The sequence below is a fragment of the Agelaius tricolor genome, unplaced genomic scaffold, assembly GCF_023055355.1.
Source record: "Agelaius tricolor isolate 1412-34295 unplaced genomic scaffold, bAgeTri1.0.p SCAF_23, whole genome shotgun sequence".
Lineage (NCBI taxonomy): Eukaryota > Metazoa > Chordata > Aves > Passeriformes > Icteridae > Agelaius > Agelaius tricolor.
In genome coordinates this window covers 2332294-2357617 of record NW_027269283.1, presented here as the reverse complement: position 1 = coordinate 2357617, position 25324 = coordinate 2332294, and the positions used below count along the sequence as shown (strand labels likewise).

At 42.5% G+C, this 25324-nt stretch overlaps 1 protein-coding gene across 9 annotated transcripts in view; it reads right to left on the bottom strand.

The window, feature by feature from the left end:
* Positions 1-25324, bottom strand: part of PTPRT (protein tyrosine phosphatase receptor type T) — a 487791-nt gene that overhangs the window by 243794 nt on the left and 218673 nt on the right. For all 9 annotated transcript variants that reach the window (XM_071446915.1, XM_071446913.1, XM_071446918.1 and 6 more), the window contains exon 7: positions 2988-3281. In XM_071446915.1, coding sequence (XP_071303016.1) covers positions 2988-3281 — 294 coding nt within the window. The remainder of the gene's footprint in view (positions 1-2987; positions 3282-25324) is intronic.

Here is a 25324-nt window from a genome sequence, read left to right as displayed (position 1 = left end):
GTTACCTTTATTTGTGGCCTTAATAAAGACAGCAAAACACCAAACAGTGCAGTAAAACTGGGCTGCTCCAATCACCTGCTGGTTACATACAAATGTGTAGGAGTTTGGTACTTCCCTCTTGCTCAGGAAAAAGTAAAGACAAACAATAAAACAACCAAAAAAATTCACATTAAAAGAAGCAGCATCACTCATCCCCCAACTATTTTAAAACCCCTCAATTTTCCCTGATGTCATTTATTAGGTACTCTCAGGAAAATCAAGGCAGCAGAGCTGTTTTCTCAGTTCAGCACATTTTTGAAAATCTTCACCGTGAAAGTTTTGTGTAATTACCCTCAAAATGGTGTTTTGAAGGAGTTCCACGACACATGGAAATTGGAATAATGAGTTGCATTTTCTTGTCTATCATTTCAGTTGGCATTTGGTGAAATTGTACATCTTTAGCTATTAAATCTCTCCCTTCCTCCTGGTCCACGCTTAGACAAAGATCATTACAATCTCTCCTACCCAGTGCCCTAAACAAAACATAAATGCCATCACCATCAATCTCAACAAGGCCTGTATGACAGCTAACATTAACAGAATGACCTTCTCCAGTTAGATTTTCATTAGTAAAATAGGATGGAAAACAGAAAGTGCCTCAGCTTTGCCAATTTGAACAAATTATCCACGTCATCCTTCTCGGAGTCAGTCAATACCTGAACTGGGCAGGAAACTCAGCAATCTGGGACACAGGACAAGATAATATTGAGCACAAAGCCAACTCTTTTTTAATCTCAACTCCTGAATTAAGCCAAACCCAGCCTTTTTTACAGGTAAGGCAGAGAGGCTTGCAAGTTTGGCTGCTGCAGAGTGTGACTGCAAAGCGACAGGACATCAACTCCAGAGGAAATCTGAGCACGCCACATTTCCATCTGCAAATGCACAGCCCCAGGCCAGGCCTGCAGTGACTGCTGGTGAGGTCAGAGAATTTAACCAGACCAGGAAAGGAGAAGAAAGCCAGAAGGTGAGCAGCAGAACATGTGCCAGCCTCCCAAACAGGCCAGGACATCATCCATGTCACCTGAAGCTTCCCACACAGCTGCTGCAAAGCCTTTAACATCTGTGTTCTACCAAAGGACAGGTGCTGAACCAAGGAAATACCTCCATGTCAGGGCCTCGTGCTCAGATTTATTTATTTTAAACCAAATCTTCTCAAAGGGGCCCTAAACATTCACTAATTTACAATCTTCATAATAAATGTGTCACCCAAAACACAGCCAGCCTGCCAGGCTTCCTCTCTTGGTAGAGATGGGATATTGCTGGAAATGTTAGTGCCACTAACATTGCACATTAATCCCATCCTAGAATGTTTTTGGGTGTTTTGAATGCCTTCTTCCCACTTCAGATTTGCTGTTTGATTAGAAAGTGTAATAGGAAACACAATGTTCTTATAAGGTTTTCATTTCTTAAATCCACATGTAAACCACTAATTTGTGGGGAGGGAAGGAGGGTTTGCAGCAAAAGGAGAGAAGCCTTTTAATCCCTGTTCTTTGTTCACACCACAGTAAGGACCTTGCAAAAATTACAAAAATGCAAGAAATTGAAGTTGTGTGGTGGAAAAAAACCTGTGAGGCAGAAAAGTGCTTTGCTCATCCCCTTGCCAGGCACAGGGCTTGATTTCACTTAATGGCTAATGATTAATATATGACAACAGGATGAATAGCCAATATATCTGAAACATGAGCAACATCATCCGTCAGTTTTTCACAGGAAGTCCAATATGGCTTAGAAAGAAAGATGGACTACTTCTGCCCCTGGATCAGCACTGATCCATTCCAATATGAACAAGAAAAGGAGGGAGATACAAGAGTTTGAACACAGTCCTTTGTCAGAAATGAGGGGGGAAATGGAACACAAAAATGTATTTTAAAAATTTACTATTAAAATTAAATAAATTATTTATAAATTATTAAATTAAATAAATTATTATTAAACCTTATTATTTCTTAAATTTCCTCCTTCACCACAAAGCACTCAAACCGATATCAGTCAATTTGTTAATATTCACTGCAGATCCACTATCCAAGAACAATATAAACTTTGTTCTGCACTTAGAAGTGAAAATGTTATCACAGCCTGGTCTTAAGAACAATTTTCTTACTGCAGGACTGGTGGGGAAAAAAGTTCTTTGCCTATTCCAACAGAAAGCAACCTCACTCTGTGGCAAGAGTTTGTCAGATAAACCACAAGCATGAAACCAACAGTTCTTAAATAACTGCCTGTGCAACAAAACCAAGTATTCCAGGATGCATCCAAATTCCCAGTATCAGCTCAGAGCCCTGCTGAAGCACCTGCAGCAGGGATGTGTGGCAGAGCTCTCTGGCTACAGGGGCATTTTCCCTGGGGAAAGCTGTGAGAAAGCTCAGAGAAAGAATTAAAACAATTCCTATCTCCACTTGCTGCCCCTGTTGCTAGAGGCACACATGGAATGTGTTATGGAGATTTGTTTACCAAAGGGTGGTGGTGTTTTTGTTGGTTGACCAATGAGGTCAAAGCTGTATCAGACAGGCTGGAAGGGGTTATGGGTTTCTTAAGAATATAGTAATAATATAGCATAGAAGAATAAAGCCATGGTTCAGCCTTCTGCATCTTTAAGCCCACAATTCACCCAAATGTTTTCCCATTTTCCATAGACTCTTTACAACAGCTCTTCCTCCAATTCAGAGAACATGCTTGGGAACTCCTACCATGACGTAGTGCACATTTTCCTCAAACCTGCTTTCCACAGCAAGATGGCAACACCCTTTCTGCACCCTCTGTAAACACTCCCATAGGTCTACACCGATGCCATTTGCGGTGTCACCAATGGTAGGTTCAGCCATTGCACCCTCAATTTCCCTGTGTGCACAACCACAGGTGTTCCCCCCCATGTCCCAAACAAGAGGAGGCTAATTCCACCTTGCATTGACAGAGCACCTGGTAGGGAGTGGCAGCAGCAGAACCCTCACCTGCACACTTGGTCCTGGTGGTCAGGGGGGGCCCGGGGGGCCCCGTGCCCCCTTCCCCAGGGCGCGTCAGCAGCACGCGGATCTCGTACTCCACGTCGGGGTCCAGGTGCCACAGCTTGTAGTTGGGGGAGTCCACGATGTGGGTCTCTGCCCAGTTGCCCGTGGTGGTCCTGTACTCCACCTCCTTGAGGATGATGGGCCCGTCCCCAATGATGGAGTTGGCGTTGGGTTTGATCCACAGGTACGTGGCCCCCACGGCCAGCAGCTCCGGGGGCGCGATCGGGGTGGGAGGCTCTGGGGACAGAAACAAATCACAAGGAGTAAGAAAATGTCCAGATTCCCATCCCAACAACCTTTTCTAACCTCTCATTTCCAAATATTTTTTTAAGAATTTAATCTGTTACTGGAAAGAATTGGGCTTGTGTCACATTTTCTGAAAAATCCCTTTGCCCAGGATTTTTCTCCTCGGAAGCTGAGAAGCCTCAGAGAAAAAATGAAAACAATAATTATCTGATTTGCTTCTCCTGTGTTTTGCTGCTTTGGAATGTGGTTGGACATTGTTTACCAACAGTTGATTCTTTCCTTCATTTCTGCTCTGAAAAGTGTTGACTTAATGACCAATCACTGTCAAGCTGTGTCAGACTCTGGAAGGAGTCATGAGTTTTCTTTATTATCTTTTAGCCTTCTGTTTGTATCCTTTCTCTATTCTTTAGTGTAGTTTAGTATAGCATTCTTTAATATAATATAGATCATAAAATAATAAATTAGCCATCTAAAAACATGGAATCAGATTCATCATTTCCTCCCTATGACAGAGGTCTCACAAAATACCACAGGCTTGGGGTTTTTTGTGCTTAAATTTCAGCCCCCTTGCACTGGGGGTTGTGTTACCAATTGAGAAACACCTGTGAAAATACAGGAACCACAAAACAGCTTTCTGGTTTAAAAGTGCCTTCATAAACCTCATAAACATTTATAAACCTCATCATGAGGTTTATACTTGCTCCCTCTTTTAAGCATGTGAACAACAGCACTCAACATCTTGGAGAGCGAGGGAAAGAAACCCTAAATAAAGACAACTGAGTGTCCTTAGCACAAACCATGAATCCAAGGGTTCCAGTACAGCCCTTCCTCTGCCCTGTGCCCTGACACAGCAGAATATCCCAGTCACTGATCCTGGTGCTGTGGTTCAGCCAAATTCTAATGCTTAACATGACACAATTAGCAACAAGAGGAAAACTCAAATCACTTGTTCATTTTCTGATCTTAACCCCCCAAAAAGAGAGAAAAACAAGAGGATGTTGATTTTCTAATCAAAGCACTGGCTGAGACAATATTAGCAAATTTAAACCCCAGTGATCTTCCCATGCCCAGCAGCCAGGATGCTGTTGGAACTGGCTCTGAGTGGGGCTCTTGGTAGTTCAGAATAAAGAAAACTCCAAGGCAACAGTGAATCAACACCTCCTGTGGTGTTTGATTGCAAAGTTTGCTCAACTGCCTGGGCAAAGGTACTCAAGAAAGTCTGCATGACACCTGAAGAGTGCCTAGGTGTTTGAGGAGCAGTATAAGGAGGCAGGAACCAGCTACTGAGTACCACCTCTGTGAGAAAAAGCAAAGCAAGCTGATAAAAGACATCTCTCTCAGCAGCTCTCTTTGATGGAAGCTACCAAAAAAAAAAAAAAAAAAGAAAATGTCTACAGAGCTCTGGCTGCCTGCCTGATTTTTATTATTCTTTTTTCCCCTCTGTCAGTGTAAATAACACTTGCATTCTGGAAACCACCTGAATAGCATACACCTTGTGGCTTTGAAAACCTGAGCTGAACTCTGCAAGATTCTGAGCAATTTCCTGAATCTTGCCCAGCCTTCCCTCTGCCACACTCTAATGTGGTCTGCCCTCAGCCCAGAGGACACAAACTCTATTCCCTTGTGAAAATCAGGTGATAAAAAAGAATATTTTTATCAACAGGGGCTTAAAACACTGGCACAGGGTGCCTGGAGAAGCTGTGGCTGCTCCATCCCTGGAAGTGTCCATGGCCAGGTTGGACATTGGGGCTTGGAGCACCCTGGGACAGTGGAAGGTGTCCCTGCCATGGCAGGAATGGAATGGATGAGCTCTAAAAGTCCCTTCCAACCTAAACCATCCTGTGATCTCTGTCTCAGGAAAAGAAACACATAAATGTTACAACATAAGAAATTTGGAGTTCAGTGGGAGTCATTCTAAGCCCTTCTCTCTTAAAGGTGATTCCTCAAAGAACTGCAAGAATCCAGGACCCAAGGAAAAGTGGAAGAAAGGACTTTGAGTACCACATGATGGGAGGAAGATTGGATTTTCCCCTCAGGATAATTCTCGCAGGTTAAGATCTGCTCAGCGAAGAGAAAGAAACTGCTGTACAAAAGGATCAACTGAAATTATGCTTGATTTCATTTCCTTTAACTGTTTACAACAAATCATTCTATCTCCTTGAGACTGACTGCAGGAGCTGTGTGTTGTACCTCTGGAGAAAAAACAATCTGGATTGTAATTGCAGCAGGTATCCAACATGAACAAAAATCAGTGATGCCAGATATGTTTTCTGTGGAATGGCTGTTTCTGCTTTAATTCTGCACTATTCCATAACTCCTGCCAGAATCTTTTTCTGATATGAAATGCCAGGCTGATTATGTTTTGACTTACAGAGTTATTTCTCCAGGAAAATTGTTTTCAAGAAACATGTGTGGATACATTTTCATTAAAAATCAAATTAACATAGATCACAAGCAGTTTATTATTTCTTTCTTGGTGCAAGGCAATTAAAAGAGAGATTTGGTTCTTTTTATTCCCAATGCAAAAGCTACATCTTACAAGTCACATCATAGCTGAACACAAAACAAATGAAATATTAAACTCCTTTCTCCTGGGCTGCAGATTTCAATAGCAACATGATACAGGCTACTTTGGGATTTCATGGCAACTTAGAAGAGATTTATGGGATTGAGCTTAATTAATAGAGCAGTTTATCCTACTAGGCAGGCATGAAGATCTCATCTAGTGAGTTTAGTAATCACTGTTGCCAAACTGATTTAAATTATGATGTCACCCAGCACACCCATCTTCCCTACTTTTGTCCCAATCCAAATCATCTCCACCAAGAAAAAAACAAAAAAAAAAGTGATGGTGGTGTCTCCTCTTTCCCCCAATTATTTTCCCCTTTCTCTACCACTGAACAAACAGGTGCTGTAAAATGTAATAAAAGTAGGAATTTAAACTGTTGCTCCTGCATTCTGAATTTAAGGAACTAAAATAAGCAGCTGTTCCAGTAGTTTTTAAAGAATCAGTCCCACCTCAATGAAAATAATCAATTATTTCCTACTAGCACCAACTGGAACAAAAGCTTTTACTTTTTTAATATCACTCTGTGCCAAATTACTGCAAGTGATCTAAACAAGTCCCCCATTATTTAGCAAAACTGGCACATAAATGAATGAGAACATTTTTTTCTCTGTGTTACAAAAACCCCACTTGCCAGTTACAGATGACCAGCCTGATGTTATGAGCTCACTATTTTAATTAAAATCTCTGTTTGACCTTGATTAAACAAACATGGTGACAGATTGGCCTTGTACACATGTAATTGTGAACAGCCATATTTTAAGCCCCATTTCCTTCCAACACTGTTTTATATCACAAGCTTTGCCTGGCCTGGTGCTCCCTTTGAGCCACTCTCCCACCTCCTCCAGACAGAGGAGGAAACCAGCAACCAGCACATCTGGAACTGGATTGCTGCTCCTGGGATATCCAGCTGAGCCCCAGACTTGGGAATGACACAGAAAAATTTGCTTATGGATGCTCATTAAAAAACAATTTAAAAAAACAAAAACAAAAAACAAAACAAAAAAAAAGACCAAAAAAAAAAAAACCAAAAAAACCCCTAAAAAAAAACCCTAAAAAAACAACCCTAAAAAAAAAACCCCTAAAAAAAAAACCCTAAAAAAAAACCCCTAACAACATATGCAGTTCAGGCTCAAAAAAAAAAGGGGGGAAGTTTTTAACCATGGGCATATTTTATTGAATCTAAAACCAGGTCCTGTTGTGCAGACCCAAAGGGAATTGGGGTGTGTCTTTCTCCTGCTGTTAGGACAGACAATTCAGCTCCTGTCTGCAGCTCAGAAGGCTGAACACTGTTAGAACTTGAAAATGACATGAATTCTTGTAATGCAGAGAGTGTGAGAAAACAAAATTAACATGAAAAACCAGAATAGACCAAACAGAGTCACGGAGGATCTCAAGCCCCACAAGGATCAAGTGCAAATCTGTTCCTTGCAGGACCACCTAAAATTCCATCATCCCTAGTGACAGGACAAGGGGTGATGGCTTCAAACTGACAGAGGACAGGGATAGATTGGATATCAGAAATTCTTCCCCTGATATCAGAAATTCTTCCCTGTGAGGGTGGGCAGCCCTGGCACAGGTGCCCAGAGCAGCTGGGGCTGCCCCTGGATCCCTGGCAGTGCCCAAGGCCAGGCTGGACATGACCCTGGGACAGTGGGAGGTGTCCCTGCCATGGCAAGGGGTGGAACTGGATGAATTTTAAGGTCCCCTCCAACCCAAACCATTCTAGGATTCTACAAGGACAAAGAGCATCACCCAGACACTTGCTCAACTCTTATACTCTTAGTTCCATTAACACACTACTTTCTAACTATTGTGGAAAACAAACCTATTTTACTCTTTGGCAAATATTCTGTGTTTCTACTCTGCTGCTGGAATATTTCTCTACTTGGCTTTCTAAGCAAGGCAATTCTAAGCAATTTTTACATGATGGAAGAATAACTGGCTCCATGAATGCTTAAAGATGCCACTGGGAAGACTGAAAAACTTGAGAAAAATCCTCAACAACTGTTACCAGTTTCTCCTGTGAAATAATCCATAAAGAAAGACATTACAGAAAATGCAATCTTAAAACAGCTGGATACACCTCCTCAACTATGAATTTTATATGATTTTTTTAATTTCTCCCTTTTCCATAACAAAACCATCTGATAAAATGTACAGATAAACTGATCATGAGCTCTCATTGGTATGGGATGGGCTCTGGCTGGTTTTAGACAAAAAGAACCTTTAATGTCACAAAACTCTGGTGTATCCCCAAGTGCAACAATTCCCTGTTTTGTTTTCTCACATGCACAGGACAGAGCACAGGTTCTAAAAATCAGATCAGAAGAGACACAGAGGTTCTTATTCTTTGAGAGTTGAGAAGGTGAAGATGGGACCTGCTGCTCAAGGACCTTGCCCTGACAAGCAGGATTTGTGTTTTCCAACATGATCCTGATCATGCCCCTACTCATGGGAATTACAAAAGCTTTTCTCACCAAGTCCTAAACAAGCAGCTGTGGACTGTGCTTGTCAAGCTGATCAGGATGGGACTGAAAGGCAAGGAAACCAGATTTTAAGCTTCTCAAAATTCTTTTAAGCAGAAAGCACAGAATAAAAAGTATCTATATAGTTTGCTACACAACAGCCAGACTGTCTGAGCAGCATCCATGGGCACCTTTTCTAGTTTCATATAACAACAATGAGTCTTCAGAGCTCTGAATGTCAATATTTATACTAGCATTGCTTTTTTCCCCACACTTCCTACCACTGTCATAAATGCAGCAGGTAAATTTAGCTTTCTAGTGATGGTCCAAGCTTCCAGTTCCATTTATTACACAAAAGAAAAAAGGCACCTGGATTTTACAATACTTAGCCTGAGAAGATTTCACTGTGCTGACACTGCACTAATAGATTTTGTCCAAGAGAGAAATTCAGATGTGTCACCCAGTACTGTAACAGGCTGACAGCAGTGGCACATGTCAAGTGTTACAGGAGTGTGCCAGCAGCAGCAATAAATGATTCATTAATTCACCTGGACAGGCCACTTGCACCAGGGAATGATATGGTCTGTCTGAGCCCCAGGAAAAATGCCCAGAACCCATTCTGAAATCAACAATTTTGAATATTTAATTAAAGCCAAAACCCAGAAAAGTGAGAGAAGAGGAAGATTTAGGATTTACACAGCCTGTAGACCAAGGGGCAATGGTTTCATAGGTTTATAAATTTCAGACATGTAAAGCATTTACTGTTTGGGTTTGTACTCAAACCACCCATTATGGACAGAGCATTGCCAGCAGGCAAACATCACCTTTACACCCCTTCTCCTCTGTGAGCATTCCTGTACTGCAGGATGGATGGAGCTCTGTTCTTTGGATCCTGTGGCAAACTCCATGACACTGCTCTCCATCTGCTGCTTCTTCCCAACACAGGATTTACTAACACAGCCATAAGTGACTTTAGTGCTCTGTGATATAAAATACTCATTTGCCACAAAAATGTGGTTTTTTTCCCTTTTGCTTTTCCCTCAAGAGCTGCTGCTTCTGTCTGCAGGGGACTCAGCTCACATTGAATGTACAAAAAGCAAGGGAGAAAGTAAAAATGAGCCAGAAAATGTGAAAAATTGAGCAAAATGGTCAGAGAATCAGCACAACAGCAATGAAAAGATGAGCAGAACCCAGGGTACAGCAATCAATGACACCAAAGAAAGCCAGTGGAGCAAGAAACTCAATATTTGGCAGGATGCTTGTCTTCTATCATCCCTTCAAAACCCCAAAGTCAAAAACTCCAGGCTATTCCCTCAACATCTCCCAAAAGCACAGGTGCAGTACACAGATAGGAGAGAACTTGATCCATCAGCCTGATGAAAACATTCTCTCTGTATTGTCCCCTCAAGAAGAAGAGGAAATGCCCCTTGGTGACTTGAACATTTGCTCTAAACTACACAACTGGGCTGTCAAGGATTAAAGAGAACACAAAAACCTTTACAGGAGCTGCTGCAAAGCAGGAGAACACCTCTTAACCCTTTCCTGAATGTCACTATAGGTCATGAAACAACATGACACAGACTCACTGCTCTTTCCAAGGTAAAAAAGGGCAGTTTAATTTCTGACTCCAACATTTATACATTTCCAAAAGTGACAGTGGATGGGAGGGTGACAGTGCCACCTCTCCAATGACACTGGGCAAACCAACAGTCCATCAAATTTCTCCTCCTCCATAAAAAAATGCAAAACAATATTTACAGAAAGCATGTGAGAAAGTTCATTACAAGAATGTAAACATCAGAAGGCTTAGAAAATCTTAAAAAATCAAACCAACACCTGAAAGTGCTGCAGTCCCCAGGCAAGGCAGCTGGAACAAACCCTGCCTGAAGAAGGTCCATGTGTACCAGTGTCACCTTATCAAACATTGACAGAGCCACCCTGAGTGCACAAAGAGCTGGTGCAGACCCTGGGCCTCCTGCCAGCCCTTCCAATGGTGTGAGAGGCCAAAGGAGAGGGGCAGCAGATCCTGAGTGGGAATTACAGCAGCGTGCTAATTCATTAGCATTTCACACTATTTGTGCCTCAGAAGCTTAGCCTGAATCCCACCAGAGCCTCAGAGGATGCTTTCATTCTCTAATAAAGAAAATAGCATCGGATTAGTTGAACAGTATCTCATTTCCCAGTGTAAATTAAGTGAATTAGGTGGAAGAGTCTGTGCTCTAATTGTAAAGCTTATTACAAGGACTCACATAGATTAGACCTGAATGCTTCTCTTTGAGTCATCATTTGCACTGTAACAGAGTTAAAAAGGTGGCTATAGACTCTCACTATTGATGTGTAGGAAGCTCCAGTTTTGCAGCAAAACATTCCCAAGCCTTGTGCAGGGTGAGTGCCGCCCTCCACAGAGCTCAGGCAGGCTCTGGAGGCAATCTCCAGGAATGACAAACTCCCCAGGGCTGCAATCATGGACAGTTCACTCTCACTTCTAAAGCACATGCCATTTACTGAGTTTGTCAGCTGCAAGATAGCTACAGAAGCACATCATGGAGAAGAGCAGTGTTGTGCTTCTTGCTGGTTCTGGGATGCCACTCTCTTTACAGGGATCTTTCATGGAGCACAAGAGGCCCAACACAAGGACTTTTGGCCATCCAGGAGCTGATTCCAGTTAGCTTGACTTTCACTGTGTAGCTTCTCCATGCTCCAGCCTGCTCTAATTATCTCAGGTTCTCTTAATTGTCAATGGAGAGAATGGGCTCACCTTAAGGCATATATCTAAGACAGATAAAATAAATTGCTCCCTGCTCCCCCCATCTTTTGAGTGGTATTAAAATAGAGGTAAGATGCATTTTACCTCCTTACTCCTTATTTTCTCAGCTCATGGCCCTCAGTGTGAAACATAGAGAGGTTCTGGATCACTCTGTTCAGGGGAAAGCCAAGAAATAATACTGAGCACCTCTAAGCCCCTTGAATCCTCTCTGAAAGCTCTCACTCAGGGCAGAATTCAGGTGCTGCAGTCTAAACCCATCCCATGAAGATAAATGATGATGCCTTTCTCTGGGAAAGGTGAGCACAACTCACTTTCCTTTTCTCCATGCAACCAGGGCATGTGACAGTGATGACAGCATCACTCTTTGATTTAATCATTCAGTGCTCAAAATGCCTGCTGGGGAAAGGATTTTATTCTCTTAGTAAGACTGTTCTGAGAATGGAGCATCTTAGTCCCATCTGCTGAGATTGGGTGACACACAGAAAGGTGGTTCAGGTTTCATTTGACCAAAATACCAGTAAAAATAAAGAGACCATGACCTTCTCCGTGCAGCATCTACCTGCTCCATTTTGCCCCACAAGGAGCATGTCCAGCATGCTTGAACCAAGTCCTGTTCTCCAGACTTATCTTTGATGTATATTCCTTACACAACAATTAGTAATTTTTAGTTTTTGCTGCTTCCCTCATTTCTTGGAGTTGATGACAGGCACATCACATAAGTGTGGACTAAGGTTTTATATTAATTTGGAAATGACCCGTGAAGAAATACAAACTAGGCTTTAGCATATCTGAATACAGTAATTACAAAAGTATGATAACTTTGCAGAAACTCTGGTCAAAACACTGATTCCTCCTCTAGAAATTGCTGCAACTGCACCTGGACCACCAATCCTTGAAGCTGAAGGTTACTCATGAACCTGTGTCTGAGTTCTCTCTCCCCCAGGTGAGAAATCCCAGGGCACTACAATCTCTGCTGATTTCCAGCTCACTCTGCTGCCTTTAACAGCCACTTCCCCATCACTGCACTCTGAAAAACCAGCCTATGAGCTGCTGCTCCTCCCATTCTGTACAGTTAAATGGAAATCTGCATGCACATCCTACCACAACCAAGGGTCTCTCCACCAGTCACTGCTCAGGGCCACCTTCAGCTCTCCCTCATGTTTCCAATCCCAGGGTCCATCTGAGCTCATCCATCACATGGTATATTAAGTCTATTTCTGTTTTCTGCATGAACAAGCTGCTAATATCCCACAGGGACTGAAAAATGTAATCTTAACAAGCACCAAAAAAAAGTAGAAAGGCGTTAATAAACACGTAAACTGAGAAACATGTAATTTCAGGTCAACTCAAGTTCAAGCAGCTTCAGCAGTTGCTATGCTACCAGCTGATGGTGGTGGGAAAGGACAGAGGCAAAAGGATTTTATAGCTCTGCCTAGAGTGGATATTTAGCAACTTCTGCTTTCTGGCACATCCCTGTGTGCAGAGGGAAGGATCATTAGTCTCTAAGCTGCTGAAATGGCAAGTGATTGGAGGTATTGACCACCAGCAAACAGCATGGAATGGTTTGCCTGGATTGATTAAGGAGCTTAATCCATAGCAACCTGCTAGGTTTGCAGGAAAAGCCTGAGGCAGGATGCTTCACTTCATCTGAGGCAAAGCAGGGCAGTAAAAATCCCATTGTCCTTTACATCCCTGGGGTGTGCAGGAGTGATGGGGAGCAGTCAGAAAACTGAGGAACCAGCCAGGCTGGAGTTAAACAGGAGAGAGTAGCATGGCAGTGAGTCACAGACTCAACCACGTCCCCAGGCACTGACACTGATCCCTCCTCTCTCAGACACAGCCTGTACCCAGAGCTGCTCCACTCAGGGCACTTCCAGGCTCTGCCCACACTTAATCCACACAAAACCCTGATGAAACAATAGGAATATATCATTTTATATCTGGAAATAATGATTAATGGATGGCTGCAGGGCCAGAGACTGAATGCAGACTTGTGTTCCAGCCTACAGACTTTATGACCTCCTACAAAGGAGAGTGTGCCAGGCTTGACACACAAATTTAGGGGTTTCAGTCCATAAAGAAGAATGTTCTCACTTAAGCATTTGTTTTCCTGTGACAGATCTGTGAAAAACACAGATCACATTTGACCATGAGGAGGCAAGTCAGATTTAACACAAAGAAAGCTGATGCTGGAATAGGAGATAACAAATGTGCCATTAGGGACCTCAGGGGGGCACCCCCCAAGGAACTTTCCAGCTTTTTTAGCTCTATATCCTGAAACAGCATCTGGCAAACTATCCAGGTGTGGGGGCCTCAGTTGTGGGTTTCTCTGGGTCTGGATTGAAGACACTTGAGACAGTAATTCATGTTGGGATTCAGGTGTTTATTATTCCTTATCAGTAAAACAGTCTCACCATTGTGAGTTCAGCAGCTTTTCATTAGAAGGCACAAAATGGCCAACAATCTCTTTTCCAAGGTCTTTTAAAGCTAAACTATCCAATTAAGAGCTGACACCTGGATTATTTCCCCTTTTAACCCAATAACTGATCCCACAGAGCCCACAATGGGGACTTTTCTGCCCAATTACAAAATGCCAGCCAAACCCATGGAGAAGAAGGAAGAAGAAGCCCAGGATGACACCCTGTGCCCTCCATCTTGCTTCCATCCACAACACACTAAAAATCTCAACCCCTCAATTTCTCACCAAGTGATGCATCTACACTGCTCTCTACAATCTATTTCACACTTTTGTGGATTCCAGTCTATTCTGGAGTTTAGGAAACTTTCTCCATGGATGAGGGTCAAAGTCAGTGCTGCCCTGGGGGTCAGGGCACCCCAGAGCAGACAGAGAAATATTCCCTGTGCCCTGGGTTTGCACATCTCCCCCTTCTCTTTGAACCAAACCACTCCTTTGACAGCCTCATCCACCAGCTACACTAAAGCAGATATGGCACAAACATGAAAAGGACTATGCCACCAATCAGTACATGCACACCTCTATCAATTTCCACATCCAGGCAACCAAGTGTCAGACTGGGTGGTCACCTGAGTGCCATTGTCACTTTGGTCACCTTTGCTGGGGATCAGCCTGAGCAGGAGCACAGCTGTGACCTCAGTGTGGAGCTTGGCTGAAGCAGACATGACTCATTTCCAAGTACTTGGCCGAGTGCTCATTTTGGGCAGTCATTCCTCCTGCCTTAACTGACTGAAATCACAGACCTGGGAACATTAACAGCCCAAGGGAAGAGCAGGATTTGCTGTTATCACAGCTATGCTTCATTCAAATTTCAAAGTTTTCTTACTTTACTCCTTTCTCTGGGGTAAGGACAGATGGACACCCCAGGAAACCTGAACAAACTACTTGAATAACTGGATATCAGAGATATTTAAATGTTCCTCATGCAGGTTCCAACACATTCCCAGAAATACCACCTACAGAAATTGTCCTATGGTTTGCACCTAAAGCAGCACATTTTATCCCAGAAATTCAAGATGAAGGTTAATCATCCTCCCTCTTTTATTGACAACAAAGTGTGAAAAAGAGCCAGGTCCATTACCAATGACTGTTCTGCTGCCACAAAAGCCATGCTGCTTACACAGCTGCATAAGCAGCCTGTGGATTTATTACAAAGCCTGCATGGCAACAACATTTGCTTGTGGTGGCAAAAACAATCCTTGTCCAGGTAGTTAAACACCAGGAAGAACAACTCCAAATGCCATGGCAATTTCCAGAACACAAAGGGATCTCTTCCACCTCGAAAGCATGGAGCAGCATCTCCAGTGTACAGCACACTCAAGAGAAATCCTGCCTGCTACACAGAGATGTGCTCCCAAAAGGAATGTTTGCAGTTAAGCTGAGCCATTTCAACTGTTTTATTTCCCCAGTGGAAGGAACAAACATGCTGCTTCTGAATGAAAGTGCAAAAACACCTCGGAGTTGATCCTATTAACCCTAAAGACTTAGAGGCCACCAGAGATCCAGGATTCTGGAGGTTCCAGTTTTCCTTTTTATAAGACTGCCAAGATTTCCAAGAATACCTGCAGTTAGTTGATGAATTCTTTATTCTTTCTTATTTGCTGCTGTCTCTCCCCGGGACAGTTAATAAAAACAAGACCTCCTACCACCAGACAAAGGGCTTGAAAGAGATGCACTATGGCTGATGGAGTTAAAATTACAGAACTGAAGTGATTTTTAATGGGTCTTTATTTCAAAACCAGTGCTAATTCAGCTTTGGGTCCTGCACAGTCTGGATCCTCCTGTATCTAGGATTACGTAAGAAAAATCTGCCCATCTAGAGGAGAATCTGTGCTTCATTCTCATAATATCAAATTTTCTGCAGGTCCACCAAAGCCTCGAGTCAGGTTCCTTCAAAGAAAACTCCTGTTAAAAAATATATGTTCTAAAAGTAGAAATCACATGTTCAAAGGTTTTTCAAGGAGCTGTTAGACAAATATTTACTGTGCCACAAATCTTCCTAAAGCAGACCCTGCAGGTGTCCAGGCAATATCTGAATATATGACTAAGGAGTGCTGGTGGCTTCTTCACTGGAGCACTGCCCTGTGCAGAGCTTCCTGCTCACAGTATATTATCACTGCTCCAATCAATGCAAATTGAACCTGGGCTTTCCTGAGAAGGTCCAGATTCAATTTGGATTTGCTGATTTAATCAGCTGAGAGTTCCTTACATAGTCTGCTCCCCTACAGGCATACATTGACTAAATTCCTGAGATTCTGCATATGCTGCAAAAGCTAAAAACACTGGACAAGATGGAAAATCTACTAGGACACAAGGGAAACTTTTTAAAAAATATTAATCATAGCAGTAGAAAGATCATACTGACTGGTCACCCTTTCAGGATGATGCACAATGGTATACAAGATTTAATATTCAACCTGCCAATTCCCAGTGTCTGTTTTCCCTAAGGATGGCTCCCAAACAAGTCAAGGCTCACCAAGGAACAGCAGCTCACCCAGGTTTTCTGGGTGAAATGAGGACAGCAGATTACCTAAGCATAAGGTCAAGCCTTCTGCTGCACTTCACTGGTGCTGAGTGGGATTTAAGGTCACTTCTGACGGAGAAAAATGGATGAAATGTGTTTATATATGGCCAGACCTGCAGAACTTGCATTTCTGTGATGTTCTGGTGCTAAGCACTGTGCAAGGTGCCTGCACCAGCTGGTAACAGCCCATGTGGCCAGGCAGAGCAGATGAGTGCCAGCCAGCAGGACAGGCTGCAGCCTCCCTGCATCACCAGCCTGTTACCAAGGGCTTTGTAGTCATAACAACACAATTGAGAGATGCCAATTACCATAACACTGAGCACATAATTAGCAGCAGCCTGAACAACTTGTCATCCTGCAAAACTGAAGAATCAGCAGCAAAAATGCAAAGTGACCAACACAGGAGTAGGTACAAGAAGTTTCCTTCCTGCATTAAAGTTTCAAATCATGACTTAGAAAATTATATTTTCTCCCTTGTAAGGGATGCCTATCACTTGTACCAGGACTGTGTTCACTCAGTATGTTCGATTATATTACTCTGTGATTTTAAGCACTGATGCATAAGGAAGATCAGCAAGGAAATGCCACAGTTTTGAAATCTTTGTTTGCAGTTCTAGAGCTGCACCTTTCACATTGGATCAAACTATCACAAGTTGATTATGTGTTTGTTACACACATAAAATGAGCTAGAACACATGAGGGTTTATTTTCCCATTAATTTGTACATGTGGAATTCCTGGTGATGCAGATCAAAGCAAATTTTAAGCAGAGGAGTCACTGTATCAGCTGTCACTTCTACCACCAGGAATGCCTGTTAGTGATTTTATCACCATGTAATTATCAAGCATGGGGTCAAAATTCACCCTTCACCCTGTCAGTAATTCCTGTCAGGTACCTGGGGAAATACTCAACCCCTACACATCTCCCTACCAAACAGGATTGCAGATTTCCTTTGAATCAAAGCACCTGAAGGAAGAACAGCAGCACAAACATCTCAAAGAGCCTTGTGCAACTGTCTGAAAGGACCTGACCCAAATAAACACAGTAAAGTATTCAGTTCTTCCATTTTTCTTCTATTTCTTGTCTTTACGAGCAGAAACCTCCATTGTCCAAATAAGCTCCAGTTAAGACCTGATGACATCTTGGTTCAATGCCACAGAAAACCATTTGTTGCTCCAAGTTGTACATTTACATTCCCTGCATGGGCCTCAAGTACAAAACTCCAGAAGTGAATTAGACATAATCATCACCTTCAGAGGAACAATAAATACTGTAGGTCAAATCTTGCCCAAAATACTTGCACCAAAGCATTCTGCTGCTTGTAAAAACTAACTAAAAAAAACCTCTTTTTGCTTCAAGCCAAACTCTTCATGCTAGACTCAGAGTTCCTCTTTGCAAGGTGTCCTTAAGAACAGAACATCATCTCTGGAGTTAAGAGCAGGCAGGCACAGGTGATGGTGCAGTGCTTGGCTTTAATGAATAACTTGTCAGCCACTCACCAGCTCAGCTCCTTGTAGATTCACTTAATTATTTAAGAAATACAATGATTCTTTGGCTCCCTGCCCAATTCCTATCTAGTTTATGCTGGTTGAAGGCCAAAAAAAAAAAAAGGAGTTACCACTGTGATGCAAATAAGCCAAGTCTCTGCTCTTTTGTTCCTCAGTAATCTGAAATGTTGATGATTCCTTATCCTTCACAGGCAAGCTGATAAGAACCAGCACCACAGGAAACCATTTTCTAACAGAATCTGCTCTGAACCCATTTGCTGCTTATTAGGACCCTGGCACAGCTCCATAGCCCAACGAACATGATTAAAAATGACTTGATGAATGTAGCTCATTGAACAGGGGGCTGTAGCCAGGCTGGAAGGAAGAGCACCATATGCAAGGTGGAAATACTTAATGTTTGCTAAAATTGTTTCAACAACAATAGCTCTGTGGATCTGAGCACAGACAAATTCCAGGAGTCCTAATTCCATTAACTGATAGCTGCCAAAAACTCTGCAAGGATCAGGGACAAAATGTGGGGGAGAGGGACAAGAAACCTCTGCATGGCTGCCTGTACCTTCCACCACAACAGATCCCAGGGTACCAGGAAATGATGGAAAAATCAAGAAAGGAACTGCAAGGTGAGAGAGTGAAGCCTTGCCTCCAAGCCTGGCTCAAATCCCTCCCAAACCCAGGGAAGAGCAGAGCCAGCAGCTCACAGACAGAACAGGCAGTGCCAGCTGGGAAAAAAGTGCCTGGAGACAAATGGAATTGCTGTGGAGCTCCTCAGTCTGCCAGGCACACCCTGGTGACACCCAGAGCTGGCCTCTCTGGGGCACAGAGGGATTAATAGGGGTTTTAATGGAGCTGTCTGCTGATGGTTGTGATAAGATTACAAAAACCCCTTGTTTTAAGAAGTGTGCAATAATTTCATAAAAGGCAAGAACTGAGCTAAAGCCATCTGCACCTTCTGAGCTGCTGTGGTTGGTTCATGCACAGGAACTCTACTCCCTAAGCAGAGCATTACAGGATCTCATTTCCAGCAGAGTTTAAGTGATGGAATAACCAGAAAAGGATGCACTGGGAGTAATGGAACAGAGACAGAACCAGCCCAAAACTGTAACAAACCCCTCTGAGAGCTGAAACTTGATTACAAGAGCTCTTGATTATTAAAAGCGAGACAAGAAAAACAAACAGGGGAAACAAATCTGCTGCTTTCATCTAAGAAAATACATTTCAACATTTTTTCCAGGAAAAAAGCATCAGCTCTTGAATACTTTATATTATACATACACCTTCAACTCTGCTGCTGATCTTGACAGCTGCACTTTAATTTATTTGCACGACTCTCATTGGAAGTTGAGTAAAATATGGAATACAGTGAGTCCACACAGTGATTTAGAGCTATTACATCCACATCTGTCACCAGCTGCCAGGTTGAACACGATCTGCCACGCCACTGGCAGGCATTCCCTTCATTGGCAATAAAATCTGGGGCTATATTTCTTTGAGATCCACCAATATTCACAGCATAAAAGCAAGCTGCCCTGAAACATGGGCAGTAAAACTGAGATGAATTCACACAGAATCTCCAAGCTTCAGCTGCAGAGAAAACAGTGCTTCACTTATCCTGATGTTATTGGAAATGCCCAGACTTTATTTAGGAATGTAAATCACCTCTTTGTATAAATTAAAAGATCTTCCCAATGATACAAAGGCAGGTTATAACTTAGAACACAGAGGATATATATCACAGGGAGAAACAAGTGCTTCACATACACCCTTTTTTCCTTTTTATAGGGTTCTTAGGAGCTCATTTGGAATTTACTGTGCATGTAAATGCCAAATGAATTCCAAGTGCTGCATTACTGCCAATCCATTACACCCAGCCCTGCAATTTTAACTTACAGCTCCTAACTGCCTGTGGCACCAGGTCTGGATCCCAGTTCTTACACTCAGATAATCTCGTGGATCTGTGGAAATCACTTTGTTAACATTTCATCCCACAGGCATCCCAAATCAGGGGTGCTTGTGCTGGAACACTGCCCAAGGTTTTGTAAAGGAAACACAAACACAACAGAGGCTGTGAGTGAGCTCTGTCCCACAGCAAAGGGTTTCAGTACTAAAATGACTTTTACAGACAGTTATTAAATTTAACCATGAGTTTAAGGCCCTTATTTATGAGGCATTACCACAGCAGGTAGGAACAGACAAAAAAAAAAAAAAAAAGAGGATAATGCTGGCTCTTCCATCTTATTCATTGAAATGACAATTCCAGAGGGGGATCAGGGACAACAGGAAGGTCAGCAGGCAATGTCCCCTGCCACAGAGAGAAGTGTTCCTTGGCTGGGAAATCAGCACAATGCCTCTGTAAGAGCTGTAGGTGAAGCTGTGACAGCACCCATCCCACAGGAATCCAGTGGCTCATGGTCCTGAGAGACAGGAACAGGAAACTGAGCAGCATCACAACCCCAGGCACCAGGAAAGAAGATTTGGGCTTGTTCAAGGTCCTGGACAGAAGAGTGGCCCAGGAGAACTGCTGGATTTTCATGGAGCACCTTGTCAAGCTCAGTGTTCCCTGCTAAACTGAGCTCTTCCCACTGGGAACAGAATTATTGGAACTGGTTCCAGGGCTGTGCAGAGCACACCCAGCTCACAATGACACACACAGCTCCAAAGTGCAAGGACATGTACACAACAGCAGCCTGGAACAGGCTCAGGACTAGGGAAACACTGTCCTTGTAAAGCCAGAGAGGGGTCAAAGCAGGTCTAGGGAGTTGTGGCAGCTCCACAAACACTGACAATTTTATGCTTGCAGCATACTGAAAATTCTCTTCACCAGAAACCCAATATTTTCATAAAGGTTTTGTGTATGTGTTCATCAGAGCTGCTGCTGTAATTTACACTTATATGTTTAAGCCTGTTTTCACTGCAGGCACAAACAAGGGTTTGATTTTGAAAGATCTGGACTTTTAAAGTTCTACCTGCAACACCTGCCAAAAAGAACCCTCAACAACTCCAGCTGCCCAAAAAAAATCATTAAGATAAAAAACAAAACAGAAACATGCCAAACAAAAAAAAAAAATCATTGCATTATTCAACACAAGGAAGCAAAATACATTAAAGAATTAAAACTGGGCTGTGGTGCAGCTTGTCTTGCCAACATAAGGAACACACAGGCTTCTGCTGAGCTTTGATTGTGTGAAGACAGCAGGAAACACCACAGAAAGCAGCACACACTCTGCTCCCATGGCACCATCCCACAGGTGTCCCCAGCTGTGCCTGCATTTAGTGGCCAGAATAGAACCCACAAACTGGCATGCACAATTAGCTAACTTGACCCACATGGCCCTTTTCAAGTATCTTTTAAGTGGCTTTTTCCTTGAATTGGGTGTTACAAACTCCTTGATTTCTTGGACTCATTAAGCTCAATCTCCTTCACACGTTCAGCACCAGCATTATCTGCCTCTCCAATCAGCAGGAGTCCTCAGAGACCCAAGGTAACCACCTGAAAGGAGCACAGGCACACCAAAGTGGAGACTTTAGAAGGTTCATCTGGCAGGATTAGTTACTCAGCTGCATTAATTTGCCTCTGAATTGCACCCAATTCCTATCCCCAAAAATCACAGCACAGATTTAGGTTCTAAGCCTGTGAATCAACATTTTCTAAAGGAGTTGTAGTGTTCAGACAGCAAAAAAACCACTGATGAAAATCAATACACACCTCACCCTTTCTTAGGATAACAAGCTCCTGCAGGTGAGCTGAGGTAGGGCAGCAGCACCAATTTGTCCCTGAGCAGCCTGTCTTGTGTTCAATTGCACTGGAATTAAGAGAGAATGAATTCTTTTGCTTAAGCTGATGTCACATTGGCACATATTTCTTTATGGCTCAGTTCAAGTGCCTGGATGTTAAACTCAATTTTGCTTGCAAACAAGGTTTTTCAATGAGAAGTGATTTATGTGGATGATAGCAGCACATGCATCTCACAATTAGATGTGAAATAAATCTAAAGGCATTGTATTCTTACACAAAAAACAAACAAAAATCCTCAATACCTATTGGGATACACAAGACAGATGATGGGCTTTGGACCTGGTTAGCATAAGCGACTTGATAGACAAAAGGCTTGGCAAGAGCAAACAGAACTTTGAGAAGTAAATCAAGATTGCAAGAAGCTTCAATCAGACTGACTTACCAGAAAAAGAAAATTACATCAGACTTCCGCAAGCAAGAATTGTTTAAAATGCAGAAGTTTGTTTGTGTGACCATTAACCCAATAATTGTTGTAAAACATTACTAGCCTTCCTAAAATACTGTATAAGCATTTGTACTTCACAATAAATTAGGATTCCTTAACCATCTTATGAGTCTCTCTTCATGGCTGATAAGTACCTGCCCATGAGGAGAAGTCAGTTTGCAGTTATGGGATTCTTGTGTTCCTTGTTAGAAAACATCCCTCATGATGCCGCTGTAATGTGTTCATGTAAGAGCCTGAATGATGGATGCAGGACTCCAGGGGCTCTCCAAAATGCAGCTAATTGTACACAAAATGCAGTTTATTCCATCCAAGGTGTTCCAGCAGCCCAGGGTTGTGGGTGACAGAGCTGTGCCCACAGCTGTCAGCTCCAGCTGCAGGCAGCCCTGGAGACCCTTTGGTTTTGGTTACAGTGCATTATAGACTTTTCTTTGCTGGGCATCTTAACACAGTAGAACCAATCTATACCTTAACTATTATCTATAGCCCATCATAACTACTGTAATTACCATATTCATGTTACTATTCTCCAGTCACTAAAAGTCAGAACATTACAGTTTAAGCTAGAAGTTGTTTTTCAGTTTTCTTGCAGTAGAAAATTCTGAGACCTTTTTTCTACTTGCAGCTTTGCTGCCTTGTTTGCCTGTGCTCTCTTCCTGCTTGGTAAAAACATCTTCTTGTTTGGGGTGGGTTTATCCTTTGCTCTAAGCCATAAAAACCCCTTCTAACTAACACACCCTTTGCCTCCTTGGTTATGCAGTGAGACTGGCTCAGCAATTCTTTTCTTCTATATCAAAACTTGCTTCCATCTCTAGTCCTTCATCAGACTCTACATTTGAAAATCTTTCTGCTAAGCACACATATCTGTGAGACTTTCTTGTCCAACTTTCACCCTTCCCAACATATTCAGTAGAATTAACTGCAGCCTAGTGTAACACAGGAGGTTCAAACACTCAGACCAGCACTGAGATATCACAGCTCTCCCATACAGGGCTAATTTCATGGCAAACCTCACAGTTCCTGCCTGCAGGAGATGGAGAATCTTGATGAACAACACACAAGCACAACTGTAGAATGCAGTCCTACTCCTGTTGTCATCTTATCACAGGGGTTCCATACTGCTGTCTCCTTATCACAAAAGTTCCATACCTTCCTGGTGTTTCTCATGGGCAGCTCCTCCCAGCACTGACTCTTTCTTCTTCACAAAGCAGCCACTGACCCCAGTTCCCCTCTCACCCACCCACCCCACTCTTTTATAGCATCTTCTCATTGGTCACAGCTGTGGCCTGTTAAAGTCAGGCCTGTTCCTAATCTTTGATAATTGGCCCAGCTGCAGCTCCTTAGGGGTGAGATTACTTTCTACACTGTCTTTATTTTCTTATATTCTATCCTCCTACATATTCCTTCTAAGTGGCCCAGGTGTAATCTGACACACAAAAAGCACTAAAGAGCTCCAGCAGGGTTCAGAGTGGGAAAAATATCTTCTCATTACCTCTGTCCCAAGATTATCTGCATTATGGGATTTACTGCTGTTGTTTCATTTGTTGGGAATAGCAGTGGAAAATGGGATCATGGATCATTTCTGGTGGTTCAAATGACAAGCCACCCATGGAACAGGTAAGATCTGCAATCTGAATATGGAAGACACAAACCCTTTTTTTTTCCATCAGCAGGACTGGATGATAACACAAACTTGCTTCCAGTGGGAAATTCTGTGATGTGCTTTAGCCTAAAAGGACACAGCTGGTAGGATCTGCATTCTGCTGTTCCTCCTTGCCTGGTCTTTAGAGTTTCTCATTAATCCATGTCAGTGTGTCCAATCCACAGTCAGATGGATCCAGAATTGCTAAATGATTTCATTCCACCTCTGTTAAACATATGATTCCATTCTCTTTTTCCCTACAAGGTTCTCAGAAGGGACAGGGACTCATTCCTGGGGCCATAGGAATTGTTCTAGCCCTCTTCCCAAAGGGTTGTGTGCTGCTCTCTGTCCACACTTCACAGCTAGGCACAAATAGCCAGGGCTTAGGCCTTACTGCCCACAAACACAGACATTCACCCACCTTAAATTATGCTAAATGTGCTCACCACACAAGAGATTCCAAATACAACCAGGGAAGAGCTGGTAGAAACCAGAAGTGCATCAAGAACTAAACAGGCCACCACAAGAACACAACTTCTTCCTTTTTAATTTTTTTTTTTTTCCACAGCAAGGGATTGAAACAAGATGACCTTTAAGGTCCCTTCCAACCCAAAGCATTCTGTGATTCCACCTGTGGCATTAAGGAGTGACAGGAGCACCCCAGGATTTATGCCTGCAATATGCAGTTTGCTTATCAGGTTATCTTTTCTGGTTGTTTGACAGAGCTCTGTGTCCCTTATGTACAATGCGGTGCCTTAAAGGACTACTTGTTTTATTCCCTTAAATCAGATAAACAGACACCAGCAGAGAAACCTGTGGGGAGCAGGGGCAGAATATCAGGATTTGATGCAGCAGCAGCAGTTCCCCTCCAGTATCCAACAGTTCTGCTGGAGCAAAATTTGTCTTTACACAAAAGACATGTTTTTCATCAATATTTTCACAGGTGCTGGCTTGAAAGATCAAGGTCCTCAGGCCTTAAGGTGGGTTCCAGAATGTGGCAGAATTTGCAGCTAAGGGGCAACTATTGAAAATTGCTCATTTAACAACAAGAAGGAAAAAGTGTTGGGAAAGCTTGTTTTAGACAGACTCCTACATTTAGAGGAGCTCCCAAATGCATTTCCTAAGTGTGCATTCTAAACTATCAGCCCTATTAACTTTTCTTGTTAAAAAAATACCAAAAAAACCCCAGAAAGTAGAAAGGCAACTTCCACTCTCTAGAGGTATAAATGGGAAAACAAAGCTTTGAAGGCAAATTTCTGAAAGTAAAGAAAATAGGACTTGTAATGAGGCAATCTAAACCTGCTCTGAGGAGTGGAGATGAGGAAGAATATAATTTCCCATGATCTGTTATTTTCTTTAAAAGCCCCTTAGAATGAATGCAGAGTTGCCTATATTTGAATTTTACTCCATCTGGTCAAGGAAGAAGATAGAGAAAGAAAGTAAAAAACAATTAAAAGAGAAAACCACTTTTCATAGAGCTGTAATTTAGGTGAAAACTTTGAGTGAATCAAGAGCCATACATCTTACAATGAACTGTTTGTTCACCATATCCCTGCATGAACCCTCCAGTACAGAAAACTTGCTCGAGAAAAGAGAAGCAGATAATTTTTACATTAAGATCTTGTCTTTCCATGAAACATGAATGCTGAGAGCATCTTAATTCCCAGCAGCAGCAGAGTTGGAAATTTTTCAGAATAGATTCAGCAAGGTCCTGAGAGACAGATAATTAACGAAGCAATACTACCTGTGGGAAGCAGCACACGCTAAGGTATGAATCAAAATCAGGGTTAGAATCCACTCTGTGTCAGCTGGAATAGATCTGCTTTCAATGGCACATCAATTTTAAAT